General features: G+C 43.5%; 1 protein-coding gene and 2 non-coding genes across 3 annotated transcripts; 1 reads left to right on the forward strand and 2 right to left on the reverse strand.

Moving 5' to 3' along the window:
* Window positions 1-287: 287 nt before the first annotated feature.
* LOC128349998 (myelin protein zero-like protein 1) lies at window positions 288-12,882 on the reverse strand. The gene is made up of 4 exons (XM_053307445.1): window positions 12,862-12,882; window positions 11,743-11,814; window positions 3,519-3,677; window positions 288-674 (listed from the first exon to the last, which is right to left on the reverse strand). Exons 1-4 carry the CDS (start codon window positions 12,865-12,867, stop codon window positions 318-320), a joined length of 594 nt encoding a protein of 197 aa, XP_053163420.1. The 5' UTR covers window positions 12,868-12,882; the 3' UTR covers window positions 288-317.
* On the forward strand, window positions 8,449-8,520 carry TRNAP-AGG (transfer RNA proline (anticodon AGG)). The gene has a single exon. It is a non-coding gene; the product is annotated as a tRNA-Pro (tRNA).
* Window positions 9,163-9,234, reverse strand: TRNAP-CGG (transfer RNA proline (anticodon CGG)). The gene has a single exon. It is a non-coding gene; the product is annotated as a tRNA-Pro (tRNA).
* Window positions 12,883-15,443: the final 2,561 nt, after the last annotated feature.

Raw genomic sequence — 15,443 nt, forward strand, 5'->3', positions numbered from 1 at the left:
AAAGAAGAAGAAAAACACCACTCCCCCCCCCCCAAAGTAGTCTAAGTGTCTGTTCTATAGCTAAGAAATTCCCTTCCCACAGCATCTCGCTGGAGCTTTTCCACTTGAACTATGCTTTCACTTATTATTAAGAACAATGGTCAGAATTAAGATTTCCACTAGAAATGAATAACTTCGCTTTCAAATAAAATGTAAGCATTATGTTATATCATACATATTGCAACTCATCCTGTTTAGCACTGGAGCTGGCAGGAAGCTAAATAAAAATAAATAAATAGAGCAAGCACTTTAAGCATTTTAAAACACGCATTTTATTTTCAGAATAAATAGTTTGGGAAAGAGGCTAAAGCACAGCAGAACTTAAGTGTGAGTGACCAGAATAAAGTATGAGTGGCTCTACTATATGCCATCTTTCCAGAGGTTGTAATGTTTGTATAGTTTACTCTAGGGATTATTATTTTCTTCTCCAAAACTTTAACTTCGATTTGTCCTGGCTCAACAACGATATCTGGAGGATTCTTAACATCACAGATGTAAGTGCCATTGTCTTCAGGAATCATGTTTGCTACCTTGATGGATGCATCTTTCTTACTAAAGTTTCCAACCCAGGTGACTCTGTCCTTAAATTGTGAATCCTTCCCACGATATGCCTTCTCAGCGTAATAATAGAAAAACTGTAATCATAAAGACAAAAATGTTAACTTTGCACAAAATATTTGATTCCCCCCACTGTTCCGTCCCATAACTTTATAAAACTGCTTGCAAAGAACTTGGATTCTATGTACACTGTTTAATGGATTCAGAGAAAAGAATGCTCAAAGATGCAACCAGCTAAACTACTAGTCTTTATTTTAGTTAATTTAGAAAGCCCTCTCTGACCTGCTAGCCAATTCTATACACGTACCCTCTGAAATAAATCCCATCTAATCCAGTGAGTGTACTCTTGAGTAAGTATACCCAGGTAAGTTAGAATTTGCTGGCAAGTTCATATGGCTGCATTTGAAAAACATTTGCGGAGAACCCCACTAAAACAGTGACCATTCCTGAGACTTAGGAGAGCAAATAAGTTTCTTTTTATATGAAAAAGAAAGAGGAGTCAGAAGTGATTAGAGGAAGGAAGTAAAGCAGAAACAGAATCAGGAAGTGGAGTGGTGGGGAAATTGGGATTCCAGCTGTAATCCTGTGCATGTCCCACTGAACAAAATGGAACCTACTTCTAAGTAAATATGCATATGATTGAATTGCACATCACAGATTAGGTTTAAGTAGAGGACTTAGAGAAGACTTCCATGAGGAAACTACAAAGAAACAGGAAGACGTGACAGTGAGAAGGGGAAAGAGCAGGAGAAAAGAAATGTAAACACAATAACTCAAAGGCAATTGATGCTTCTGAGGAAAGGTAATCCATGCCTATTCTCTAGAAAGAAAGCACAATGCTTATGCACCACTGCAGTCCTATATCACAGAGGTAGAACTTGGGGCTTTGTTTGCTTGATGTGTGTTCTTTATAGACACACAGCTTATTTATTTATGCCATAAATAACAAAAAGTGCTTTTATTTAGAAATAAGTATTATGCTTTACAATAAGTAATTGCAGAAAATTTCTTCAAGGGTAGTAAGAATCTAGATACAAATACCAGGACTGCTACTGATGAATCTTGTAAGCATATAAAACACCTGCTAACTAGGCAAAGAGATACCTTTTAAAGTGGTGGTTTTCTTATATTTAGCAGGGGGAGAACAACTGCCCTTATTCAGTCCAGCACAGCATCTTTCCAGTGGCTGTTGGTGCCCCTTTGTAAGTTTTTAGCATACTTTCCTTAAGGAAAGCAAGCTTATGAGATCACCCAGCATTCTGTGTGTGTCCGTCCCCCGCCATCAACTGCACAATGTCTGGACCAATATGAACCAAATTTGGTTCAGTTGTAGGGACACATAAGGACACCTCAGTGACAGAATTTGTGATGATGTCATCCACCCTGATTCAAGATAGTGGGCACATAAACATTTGAGGACTAACCAGTGGACCGCCTACCTATTTGAACCAAATTTGGTGCAGCTGTAGTGAGTGAAACATACAGACACCTCACCTCAATAGTTTGTGATGATGTCATCCACCACAGTTCAAGATGGCGGATATGAAAATGTTTGAGGTGCAGGTGGGCTAACTTGTGAACCGCTTAACTGATTTGAACAAAATTTTCTACAGTTGTGGGGCCACATAAAGACACCTCATAGTTTGTGATGATGTCATCCATTCTGATTCAAGATGGCAGATGTGTAAATGTTTGAGGCGCAAGTGGGCTAACATGTGGACCGCCTTGCTACAGCTGTAGACACATATAGGGATGGCTCAAGGGTGTAGTTTGTAACCCTGATTCAGGATGGCAGATGCATGGACAATTGAGGCACAAGTGGGCTAACCTGTGCAACGACTAACTGGTTTGAATAGAATATCATGCAGTTTTAGTGACACACACACACAAGGACACCCCAACGGTGTCGTTTGTGATGACATCATCCACCCCATTTCAAGATGGCAGACACATGAACATCTGAGGTGCAAGTGGGAACTGATTTGTACCAAATTTCGTACAGTTGTAGGGACACATAGGGACACCTCAAAGGCATAATTTGTGATGATGTCATCCACCCCAATTCAATATGACAGGTGTCCTTATATGCACAAACATCTGAGGCACAAATTGAACTGCTAACTTGGCAAAGAGGCACCTTTTAACATGGTGATTCTCTTTATTAAGCAGGGGGAGAGTAACTGGCCCTATCCACCCCCAGCACAGTACCTCCAGTGACTGTTGCTGGTGTCTATCTTATGTTTCTTTTTAGGTTGTGAGCCCTTTGGGGACAGGGATCCATCTTATTTATTTATTATTTCTCTGTGTAAACCGCCCTGAGCCATTTTTGGAAGGGCGGTATAGAAATCGAATAAATAAAATAAATAAACAAACAAACTGCCTAACCGATTTGGACCAAATTTAGTCTAGTTGTAGGGATAGTGAAAGGAAAGTAAGCAGATTTGTCCTTTCCAGAACAACTTGTCTATTAGTTCTTTAGACTGCGAGTCCTTTTGGAACAGGGAACCATTTTGTCATATTTTTGTTGCGTAAACTGCTTTGAGAACTGTTGTGTTAAAAACAGTATATAAAATGTTATATACTTTGACATAAGCAGGAACTGTGATCCACAGACTGGCTACTGAAAGCACAATCCTATATGCATTTACTCAGAAGTAAATCACATTGTATTCAGCGGGGCTTACTTTCAGGAAAGTGTGCACAGGATTGTAGCCTTAAACATGTCTTTTTTACTACACTTGAGAATAGGCAGAATACGGCCAACACTGAGCGCTATCATTCTAAGCCAGACTGCATAATAAGAAGTTCTTACAAAGGATGAAAATGGACTGGAACTGTAAGAAGTAGTGGTAAAATGCATAATCCATGTTCTCCACACATTCTCATCCAAGCCCAGCTTTGCCTCAGACATTAGTTCTTACCACTGCAGGATGAGCAGTTGATCCAGGTGGTCGAAAGCTCCAAGTAGCAGATGCTAAAGCACTGGCTTTCTCTGCCGATTTAAATGTACATGGAAGCTTTGCAACTGTCCCATTATACACAAAGAGTTCTATTGGCGTGGACACTTCCACAGCTGAAACCTGGACTGTCAAAGAACAAAAGGATTTAGAATATACTATTCAGGCAGGCCCCTTACAAGCAATAAAACCACATGGTTAAAATGTGGATAGTCAAGCAGAGTTGTGTATAAACAAGCTTAAAAAAAACACAGAACTCTATAATTTAATAAATTAAACCCTGTTTTTCAGTTTGGACAGGTTCCCAAAATTTTAATAATAATTTAAAGAGACAATATTCAGGCAGAGGTGTTTATGGAAGTCTAGCTTGAGATGGATTCAGAGATTGATGTTAAAGAAGTTCACCCACACGAGCAGCTCATTCATTGCCCTGCAGAGTATTCCATATTTCAATGACTAGATCTACAAGGTCACAGGCAGTACAGAATACATCAGTCTCTCAGTGTCCATGCTCTGAGGCACCTAGCTCTAAGGGATTAGTGAGTGAGAAAACTAAGGCAGCATGGTGGTGGTAGAGGGAGTGAACAATGTGCACATTTTTATTTAATTAACTTTATCATCCAACATTAAGTAATAATCTAAGACCAACAGATTATTTCCCCTCCTTACTTCGTTCCATTTTCCTTCAAATATTTCAGGCTTTTCTGCTCAGTATATGCAATCATCTGATTTTAAGATTAAGATAAAATCTGGTTTTTCATGCTGTTTTTCTAACATTTTGTGGTTTTGCTCTTGCTTTCATTATAGTGTTCAGAAATAAATAAGATCAGGGTTTTTTGGTGCCCTCCCACATAAAAATTAAAAAATTAATTTCAAATATTATGTTCTGTGGTGAATATAATACTTTTTAAAACCTATATGCAGTCAGTGGGAAGAAAAAACCTGAGGGCTGGCCCTGTTCTTTATCCTTTTAACACTACATAAAGGATTTACTTCTACTGCTCTTTCTATGGGCAGGGCTGGCCTGTCCACTAGGCAAACTAAGTGGCCACCTAGGGCACCAAGTGGGGAGTGGCTGCCACCTGCCAAGAGACAATGAAGTCTCACAAACGCAAGTGATATATAAGACCATAGTCTCAAGAATGCCCTGAGCTATGCCATGACAAATGGGAAGCACCCATTCTTGGTCATACCTCCAAAGCAATATTTTACTTCCTTCTCTTCAGGGATCCCAGAAGTGTTGTTAAGATTGGGGTGGTGTCTAAGTGGTCTGAACATCATGAATTTTGCCTGTGTTTTAGGCTCCTTTTTACATCAGCTTTATTTAATGGGTGAATTATGATCTATTACATTCAATATTAATAAAATTAGTTTATCACAATCATGTATGCAATACAATTTTTAAAAAGGAAACAAATCTAAGAATTAACCGATCAAAGTAAAAGCTATAGAACATATATGGAATTCAGTTATGAAGCCTACTTTATGATAAAGTTCACCCATTTTTTTTGCTTCAGAAAAGGAAGTGTGCACCAAATAAAATCATTTGTAGAAAGCGATAATCTTAACCTTTTCATTTATTATTATAACATCAGGTAGCATTTTAGTAAACACTCAGGAGTTTACTTTTTGTTTGCTTTGTGTGCATGCATGTCGAAGGCCACCTTGCTTCTTTCTCTCCACTCTGCAGTCAGCACACTTTACCCAGCACTGGTGAAGACTGGCACATTTATTTAATTAGCTGATGGCCTAGATTCATTAGCCTAGGAGTAAGCCTGCTGAACTCAGCAGAACTTGCTTCTAAAAGTAAACATTCATAGGCTTGGGCAGTTAGGTTACATCCGCAGTATTTCAAAGGGCAAGGGCAGACTATAAATGGGTCCAGTGTTAAATTCAAAATACAGTTTAAAAGGGATTAACTAAAAAGACACTGTACCGACAAGACACAATTAATCTTACAAAATGGTAATTAACTAGAAGCTTACTGTGACATTCCAAATGCTTCCAGGTGAAGGGAGCAGGAGGAACGTGGGTGCACACATCTCCTCCACACCCAGTGGGCCATCCCACACCTCCATAACAGTGTGGGGCAGAACATCCAAATCCCCCTCACTATGTGACTTAAGTGCTGCTTATAGTAATCTTTAAACCACATAAGTAGTGAAGGATGGTTCAGAATGCCTCCCCTAGCAACTACATAGTGGCCAGAGGGCACAGTGGGTTGTGGGGAGGCATGCCCTCCTATGCTCTCTTCCACAGGAGATACAGCATCCAGCCAGCTTTCTCTTATCACATATTACTAGTTCTCTTCCGCTCCGACCAGCTTCTCTCTCCACGGCTAAGTTCTGCGTTTAGAGAACAGCTCTGTAGCCGGCGCCTGGGTCCTACAAAGTGCCTAGCACCTCTCCATTTATCCATCAGTCTTGATGACAACCTCAGTCTTTTTGTTTTGCCTGAATATCCAGTGGGACTCGGCCAGTCTTAAGAAGGGCTTCAGCCCAAGCTGCCACTCTCTTGGGAGCCCATCCTTAGTTCTCTCTTCAGCATGTTACCACTGCAGTTGGTTCCCAACGCCTTTTCTCCTCCAAAGACCTCCAACTCCAATGATCCACCTTACCAGCCCACGACTCCCTCAAACCACTCCTCTTTCCAAGTTCCAACAGCTCAGCTTGGCTACCCCGCGAGCTCCCAGGTAAAGGGGCGGGGCCTAGCTAAGGATTATCTGTAAGGGGGAGGAGGTCTCTTCATCACCATCACCACCACCTTCCACAACCACGAGCCTCAGCATGAAACAGGTGCGGAGCAGTAGCACTCACACTGGCCAAAAGCAGCCGCAGTGACTGCCACCAAGAGGGCGCACACATGTAGGGACGATGCCGTGCTCTTCCGTGGAGCGCCACCTGCGGCAGCCATTAACGCCGCAGCCATCTTTGTGCCTCCGCCCCCTTTTCCTTGCCATTGTGACGCCACCGCTCAGCTCTTGTCTATTCTTGGGGCGGGGGGAGTGGACTAAGAAGAATGTCCACGGGGGCTACTACTAAATCAAAACATCGGCAACCCACAGAGGTAGAAAGACCCCAGAGAGGCAGACATAGACCCCAAACAAAACTTGAATTTTATTAAAATATGTTTAGGTACAACAACCAAAGAGTGAACAGAGTTCCGTGATGGAAGAAACTAGGGATAGAATGTTGTTAATTATATTGACGGCACGATATAATTATGCAAGGGCTATTAATTATAATAGTAAACAAAGGTCTTTTTTAAAGTACTGAAATCCCAGGCACGTTTGCGTGGGACTCGGAGCAAATAAACACAACGTGGGCCTTTCCCCCGAGAAAACTTGCACAGAGCCAGCCAATCTGCCTGCCTAACCCTCCCTCAATTTGTATCCCTACCCCTCGCACAAACTTGCCCTTCAACTTTTCAAGCAGTTACTTACTATTCCTTTGGGGGTTCTGCTGTCATTCGTTCAAGCGTGGCCTATCACAATCAGGGAACAGAAATATCGCTCCACCTTTTTTGAGCACGTGAAGACAAAGCCTTAGGAATCTTCATCACATGGGCTTGGAGGAGTGCAGTGTATTTCTCTGGCGTGACCTGGATTCCTCCCTGAGAGGGGACTTGAGGATTAAACGGCTCTGGAGCAGCAGGCTATGGCTGCAGTCTGTGGACTCTGTCTTACTGGGGAATAAGTGTGCAGATGGACGTACATGATGCAGCCCGAGCCTCTCTGCATTTTTACTCCGAAGTTAGTTCCACGAGGTCATGATTGGGAGGAGTCCCAAGTAAGGGCGCAAGAATTGCAGCCTCTGGGGATTTGGAAGCAATCTGGTTTTGCGTGTGATGGGGCTACCTGTGTGCCACTTTTACAGCTGTTTCTGCTTACCTATCTACTACAGTCTTGGGGAGGGTGGCCGAAATTATGACACCATTAAAGACCATATAATAATAATTATATACTTTATATAATTATATATTATTATTAATATTATAAATCACGCGCTGCCTCTGGATCAGTGTATCCTAAAAATAACCTTTCCATCATTTTATGGAACTCGCCTCCAGTTCATTAGTATCATCCTACTGACGCTAGGTGACGTTTCGCGTTGCCAATATCATAAATTATGGAGAGAGCCGGTTCTGTGAATCTTGCTTCCTTTAAAAATAAAATCTAAATTTTTTAAAAGGCCTTTGTTTACTGTCCATGTATATACCCACCGCCAGAACACGCCACGGGGAGCTATTGGTTGCCTTTTAATCAAAAGAGGAAGTTACGTGAAGAGGTGAGAATCTGAAAAATGAGAGGAAATCGTCTATCATATATTTAAGTAGGATGGATTGGGGAGTCTCAATTTTCAAAGCCAGCCTACAAAAAAAGTGGGGGGGGGAGAGAGCAACCACACTACTAACCCCTCCCCCGACGTGGTTGTGCATTGTGGGGGTCGAATGCATTCTGAGTATTTTTTCGTATCACTTTGGTACCCAAATTCACCTGGTATATGACAGCCAATAAAATTCCCGACTTGAAGGTTACCTGCCTTATTGATTGCAGATGTCATATTTTATTAGGTTGCGTGAGCAACAAAACGTACAAATGTTTAACTTACAGAGCAGAGAAATAGATGTTTATGCATATATACAGGTGAAAATGTCCCCATTTGCAAATAAAATTCTGGAAGTTCCGTCGCAAGTAAAGCATAGAAAGGAATTGCTTGCTTTCTTAACCTAGCTTAATAAAATGCGCATATATATTTCAACAAAAGGGAGGATGAATTGATGGTTTTAAATGTCAATTAAATATTGTTTTAGAACATGGAACTGAAATCAGCATCGAGAGCGGTCTTAAGAACAAAGTAATGTTAGGTGCCTCTTCAAAACAAAAAGTAAGAGTGGCTCGTTGGTCTAGGGGTATGATTCTCGCTTAGGGTGCGAGAGGTCCCGGGTTCAAATCCCGGACGAGCCCTATTTTTATAATGGCTAGAAGTGCAATACAAATTGTGTACTTTTAGGATGGTTATTTTTGAAGACTTTTAATAATTGTTGTGTCATTTGATTTACTGGTATACCTGTTATGCAATTCACTTACACACGATCATATGTCGCAAAAATCATTTTTCTTCTTGTTGGACATTGCAAATTTTAAAGAGAACGATGGAGAAAGACAATTCATATCCTGCTTCACATTCACTCTCTGCTTCATTCCTGCATTCTAAACACTAATATTTCTTGACAATAGATAGATAGCTGCAATTGGAATAAAATATAAGGTCATGTTATGCCTTTCTTAAACGACGTGCGGTTCCTAAGTATCAGACCTCCCCTTTTGCTTACGTGCTCTGTGAAGGTTTTTAAAAAAAATTATTTTCTCAACCCTAGAGAGCTTTGGAAAAATGTTTAGGAGGGAACATGGCAACCTTCTTCGAGTAATATTTTGTACCACCTTTCAGCATTAGCGTCTCACGTCAGCCTTGTTGTTGCACACCAGGCACACTCTCTCCTCCCGGCTACAGCCTCTTCAAGGGGCTGATGGAACGGCGGTAAAATTAATAAACACTTGAGGCCTCCCCCAAAATAGGAAGGAATTATTATCACGCCCTCCAACTGCGGGCTCGTCCGGGATTTGAACCCGGGACCTCTCGCACCCGAAGCGAGAATCATACCCCTAGACCAACGAGCCGCTCTCAACTTGCTGCTTCTCAATCGGCTTCTTCACTTTTATCCCGCCCCTATCGCACGCACTGCGCAAGTATTTTACTTGGGAGTTTGCGTGGCTACACAGACGTACACCCCCTCCATTATGAAGGATGGTTCCGCCCACAGCCCTGGCGAAGCCACTATGTACGCCTTCCTGTCCGCCTCTGAGGGCGGTGTGTCCACTTATCTCGAGGGAGAGTCCCTTCTCCGAAGCGAGTCAGGCAGAAGTCGTCTCCGATTGCCGCCCTGTGCCATTCGGGCGGCGGAATGGTAGAACTTAGGAGGGCAGAAGATACCATTCTATACAGACTGGGGGGAAATAGAGACGCTTGGAAGGGTTCTGTGCAGAGCGAGAAAAGGCTCCGCTGCCTTCCTGGCTCTAGTCACAGAAATGAATGGAGGCGGGTTAGACAAGAACGGGGGCATTTTCCATTTCGCAGGGACACTTCCTTCCACGCGTTCTCCACTGTTGAAGTCTTACAAGGAGCCCGATGGTTCCCCCCTTTCCTGGCGAACTGAGTCAGCGGGGAAAGTTCCCGGATGATGGGGCTCTGTGATGAGCGAGGTTGCCAACTTTTCTCCCGCCTCTTGTCAGAGTGCCTGTGCGTTTAACGACCGACCGCATACCAGATAGCGGTGAAAAAGCAGGTAGAGTTACGTGGGAACTTCAGCTACTGATTTCCACTTGCTATTTAGGTTTTTAAGGCACTCTTTCTACCTGCTATACAGCTTTTCAAAGCACTTTCCCTGACAGGAAAATCTTATCTGTATCTTTGGGTAAGTTCATAGGCAGGCGATTTTAAAAGAGACCGAATCCTCATTTCACCCATAGCCATACACTGAAAGCACATGGCATTGGCAAATGAAAATCTCCCACTATGCTTGAAGAGCTTCCTTAAACGTAACCAAAGCAAAACAAGATGGCTTCACTGGCGACTATCCACCTAGATGCAATGAATGTTACAAAAACAAAGAAATCTCTGCCAGAATCGCAATTGGTCCACTAGCCCCTTTAGCAAATTTAGTCATTACGGTGCTGTAAATTAAAACAGCATCATCACCCAATGATGCGCTACCACCATGGCACTAATTCAAGAGGGAATCGAGTATGCTGGCTGACCTGTACTGCTGGATCTCATCAAATAGGAAATAAATTAGATAATGTGCTAAATGACCATTTACCAAGCAGTAACATAGCCACAGGTTGGTAAACCTCTTGCCCTCCTCCAAGCCCATACAGGCAGCCAAACTGCACAAGCTTGGTTGTTTGTATGAACTTGCCAAGGGATTAGGATTGTACCACTCATCAGGGGCATCTGAGTGATAGAATGGTGAAACAGTGGTCCTCTGTATCTGTATGGATCCTTTCTAGCACCTTGCCAAGTGGCAAGGAGAACTTTATCACTCTCCTGGATTTCCAACTGGGTAAGGATGCTTCTGTCAATCTGGCAAGAAGTAATTGTATTAATAGTACCGCAGTAAGTTACCATGTGGTAAGCATCCCTCTTTATTCACCCAAGGGGTGAAGTGCACGTGTAGGAGCAGCCTTTGCCTCCTCTGACATCTCCGTGAGGGGGCCTAATCTTCGTGTTAGGGTGTTTCCCACCCTTGGCACTCCAGATGTTGCTGAACTATAACTCCCATAATTTCTGGCCACAATTTATTGTGGCCAGAGGTGATAGGAGTTTTCGTTCAACAGCTGGTGTTCCAAGGCTGCCAACCCCTGCCTTATGCTTTGGTAGTCACAGAATTGGATTTAAACACTGAGGTGCCCTTGCGGAAGCTGCTAAAAAGCACTCTGACTTATCAAACTTCCATTGGACAATTGCCTGACATGCAGATACCATACACAGGTTCAGAGCCCTTTACATGACTCCAACTGTATGGAACCTCAACCTGGGTAAATGCTTTTTGGTAACCTCTGCATGGGAGGCTAATATTTAACCCGATCCCCACAGTTCAGATTCTTTGTCTCCATTTTACCAGATTAACATTGTTTATCTAGCTCTGAATTCAGCTGCATATCCACCCTGCTGTACCTCACTGGACACCATCACCAACAATGTTTGTGCCATTTTACTAATGAAGTCCTGATGTTGGAAAAATCCCTATTGCAGTATATGTATGAAACTCAAAACAAGAGTCCATGTCTCTTCAAAAACCTATACCCTGCTCATCAGAATTCTATTTTCTCTCCACTTTTAAAAACTTAATTTAAAACAAACAACCAAACCAAGTTGATCAGAGCTAACAGGAATTCACTTATGTGGTTTGGGCTATTGGCACATTTTTATCTTTATTTTTTTGGCCTCTCAGTTAATTGGCTGTGAATAAAAGCCTTACCTGTTAGACATGGTTCATCTTAAAAAACAGAGTGCACACTGAAATACTTCAAATATCACCAGGGTGACGACCCAAGTTGAATCCCCATTCAACCATGAAACCCACTGGGTGACTCTGGGCCAGTCATATATCTCTCAGCCCAACCTACCTCACAGGCTTGTTGGGAGGATAAAATCAACCATGTACGTTTCTCTGAGTAGGAACCTCTGAGCAGGAACCTCTGAGGAAGAGTGGGATATAATTGTAAAAATAAATAAAATGACAAGACTTTTAGTACCTTTTAGATATATCTTCTCAGATCAATGTGTTTCTCCCATCCCTAAAACAAGGTGAACACCACTGGCTGTGTTTTGTGTTCTGTGCCGTTCATATACACATATATGTGAAATACATGCCGCACTGTACCCTGTGAGGAGGATCCTGTGAGAACAAGCCACCCTGCTCTGCTCTTCTGTTCTGCTCTCTAGAGAGAAAATAATCCTTTTGCAATAACACTTTCAGGATTCTAGATAGTTTTCTAAAAGGTGAATTTCTGTGGTTTGCATTTTAATATGCAAAGGACATTGTAGAACTGGAAAAGGTGCAGAAGAGAGTGACCAAGATTATCAGGGGCCTAGAGCACCTTTCTTATGAGGCAAGGCTACAACACCTGGGGCTTTTTAGTTTAGAAAAAAGATGACTGCAGAGAGACATGACAGAGGTCTATAAAATCATGCATAGCGTGGAGAAAGTGGATAGAGAGAAATTCTTCTCCCTCTCCCATAACACTAGAACCAGGGGTCATCCCATGAAAATGATTGCCAGGAAATCTAGGACCAACAAACGGAAGTACTTTTTAACACAATGCATAATCAACTTGTGGAATTCTCTGCCACAAGATGTGGTGACAGCTAACAACCTGGATGGCTTTAAGAGGGGTCTGGATAACTTCATGGAGGAGAGGTCTATCAACGGCTACTAGTCGGAGGGCTAAAGGCCACCTCCAGGCTCAAAGGCAGGATGCCTCTGAGTACCAGTTGCTGGGGAGTAACAGCAGGAGAGAGGACATGCCCTCAACTCCTACCAGTAGACTTCCAGTGGCATCTGGTGGGCCACTGTGCGAAACAGGATGCTGGACTAAAATGGGCCTTGGGCCTGACCCAGCAGGGCTGTTCTTATGTTCTTAAAATATTCTGTTTTGGGGAATATTATTTCTGAACACCTACAACCACCTTGGGTGATCTATGAGTCTGAAAGGAGGGGTATTAAATCTTTTAAATAATAATACCTTCATTACTAGTTCTGATACTTAGTTGAGTTTTAAATATGGCTTGCCACGTGGTGTAGGGACTGTTAAGAAAATAGGCAAAGATTTTGTTGGTCACATACTGTAACCTGGAGTATTGCCAGTTGTGGTTAGTGTTCTGTAAAACCAATGTGACAGAATAACTGTTTGAAAATATTTTTCTGGTACTCTAAATACACAGAGGACAAGTAATCTTCCAGTAACAGTTGTTGTTGGCTGAAGCTGTAGGGCTTCAGCAAATAAAAGGCTTCAGCAAATAAAGGGAGGCTACGTATGTGTACTAAAGTGGTCACAAATTATAACCTTTTACATTTAAGATTAAATAATTAAAGAGCTGAAGCACAAGAGTGGACAATGAAAGGGAACATTGCAGCATGGTTTTCCTCTTGTCAGGACCTGTTCTGGCTGACTAACATGTCGTCTTCGCAGCATTTCAATAATCAAGATATTAATTACAGCCCCTTCCACTCTGCTCTTTTGCAGCACAATTCTATGTAGGTCTATTGAGAAATAAGTCCTATTGACTTCAGGTGGGCTTCTTCCCTCATATGTGTGTTAAGGATTGTAGCCTCAAATTTCTATCATCCAGAACAACATCTGAAACATTTAGGAGGAGTTAGGGGTTTGCAAGCCATCCATGAGACAGGCTCGGTTCAAATCTGGACCGGATTCGACCTGGCCTGATCCGGGCTCTGCCGAACTGGGTCAAGTCCAGTTTGGCTGTCGGGCCGGCGTGGGGTATACATGTAAAGAGGAATCCGACCAGCGGGCGGGAGGAAGGCTCCTTTTTACTTTTAGAAATAAGGTAGTCACGGCGGAGACATCGGAGGTGGGGGTGGGGGCTCCTCTCCAACCCGCTCAGCCTCCCAAATGACAAGCCGGGCTGGCTGCAGCCCGATTCGGGCCTTTGCGTATGTGCAGAGGCCATTTTGTGTCACCATGCTATTTGGTGATACAAATGGCCTGTGCGTGTGTGCAGAGGCCTGAACTGGGCTGCAGCCAGCCTGGCCTGTCATTTGGGAGCCTGGGGGGGGGGAGATGGGGGACTGGAGGAGCCCCTGCTGCCTCCGATGTCTCTGCCACCCCAGCACCTGATTTCTAAAGGTAAAAAGGAGCCTTTCTCCCACCCCCCTGCATTACTAGGGAATCCCCCTTTGCAAGTCTACCCCCCTCCCAAGCCAGCCCATGAGCTAGTTCTTTGAACTGGAGGATGGTCCGGTTCAAGCTTGGACCACCTGATCCAGGCTGGCTCACTGTTGAGCCCGGCTGAAAGCGAACCGCCCGGGCCCCGCTGCCTCGCACTTTGCTAGGTGTCACTCTGATTTTCATGCAAGATATATGCTCATGAGGGTAAATCTACAATATTATTACTACAGTGATAATTTTCCCTGTAGATTTTTAAAAAATGCATTTAAAAATACAACATGTTTAAACGGGAGGAGAAGGTTGCTGCCTTTTTCTTGATAGTGACTCAGTAGTCACTACATCCCACATTTTGGGGCGGGTAGGAGGGCAGGGGAGCACCAACCCCATCTGCAGCACCAGAACAGAACCTCCGTTCAGGTCTACAAACCAGGAAACACAGGAGTGAGTCCTCCAGCTGTGGCATCCACCATTGAAATCAGCAACGGCAAGCCCTGCCTTGCCAGAGAAGGCCCTTCAGGCCCACCTCTGCTTCCCCAGCCTGCTCTGCACTGCCGCAGACTGGGAAAGCTCCAAGGTATCAGCAGCTGCCCTCTGGCTGGCTGTGAAGGAGCAGGCGGCAAAGGCAACCCTACTCCAGCTTCAGGATCACAGAGTGTGTTTTGTAAAGTGGTCTGTCCATGGATGGCAGCTGCGGCGGCCACAGCTCTCTGTTGTTCCTGCGTGGTGGGACGGGGCATGCTCTGTGTGATGGCTGGGTAGAACCACCATGTGTGTTCTCATGACCAGAAGATCAAGGTAGGAGGACTATCCTCCACCCAGCTAAAAGCAGGGTAGAAAAGCTGGCTCACCCTGCTTTTAGCAGCCTAGGTTGGAGGGATCTGTGTGAGTTCTGATAGTCATACATATCAGGGTAGCCCAGCTGCCTTCTATCCTACTTTTAATGGGCATGTGAGCCAGCCTTATGTTTTTAACACAGATCCCAGTGGCACAGGGAACTAGTGGCTGACCTGCGGGTTTCCTGGTCTGTGCCACAGATTTTCCCTGCCCTGAAGCATATTTGAGATGGGCCATAAGTCAGGGTAAAGCAAAGCACAGGCTTTGCATGCAGAAGGTTCCTAGTTCAATGTAGCATCTCTAGATAAAGACTCTCCATGTGCAGTACAGGGAAGAAGAAGAAAACCCTCTCTCTTCCTGCCATCTGGAGAGCTGCTGCCAGTCAAAGTAGAAAATACTGGGTCTGATGGATCAATGGCCTGACTTGGTATAAAGCAGCTATTTTGTATTCAGGCACTCAAAGGTACAAGTTTTCTCATTAGTCCATATGCTGAGACAAGCTACACCTCTTGAATTTGTGTCTGATCCAGCAGTCAAAGCAGAGAGGAAGGTGTACTTTTGCCAGGAGAAAAATGGCTACCGGA

This window comes from Hemicordylus capensis, chromosome 3 (assembly GCF_027244095.1).
Source record: "Hemicordylus capensis ecotype Gifberg chromosome 3, rHemCap1.1.pri, whole genome shotgun sequence".
Lineage (NCBI taxonomy): Eukaryota > Metazoa > Chordata > Lepidosauria > Squamata > Cordylidae > Hemicordylus > Hemicordylus capensis.

Coding starts and splice junctions, on each gene's coding strand:
- LOC128349998 (XM_053307445.1), bottom strand. Junction 3,678..11,742: donor CCTCCCAACAAGCCTGTGAG/GTAGGTTGGGCT, acceptor TTGACAGTCCAG/GTTTCAGCTGTGGAAGTGTC. Junction 675..3,518: donor CAACTGCTCATCCTGCAGTG/GTAAGAACTAAT, acceptor TTATGATTACAG/TTTTTCTATTATTACGCTGA.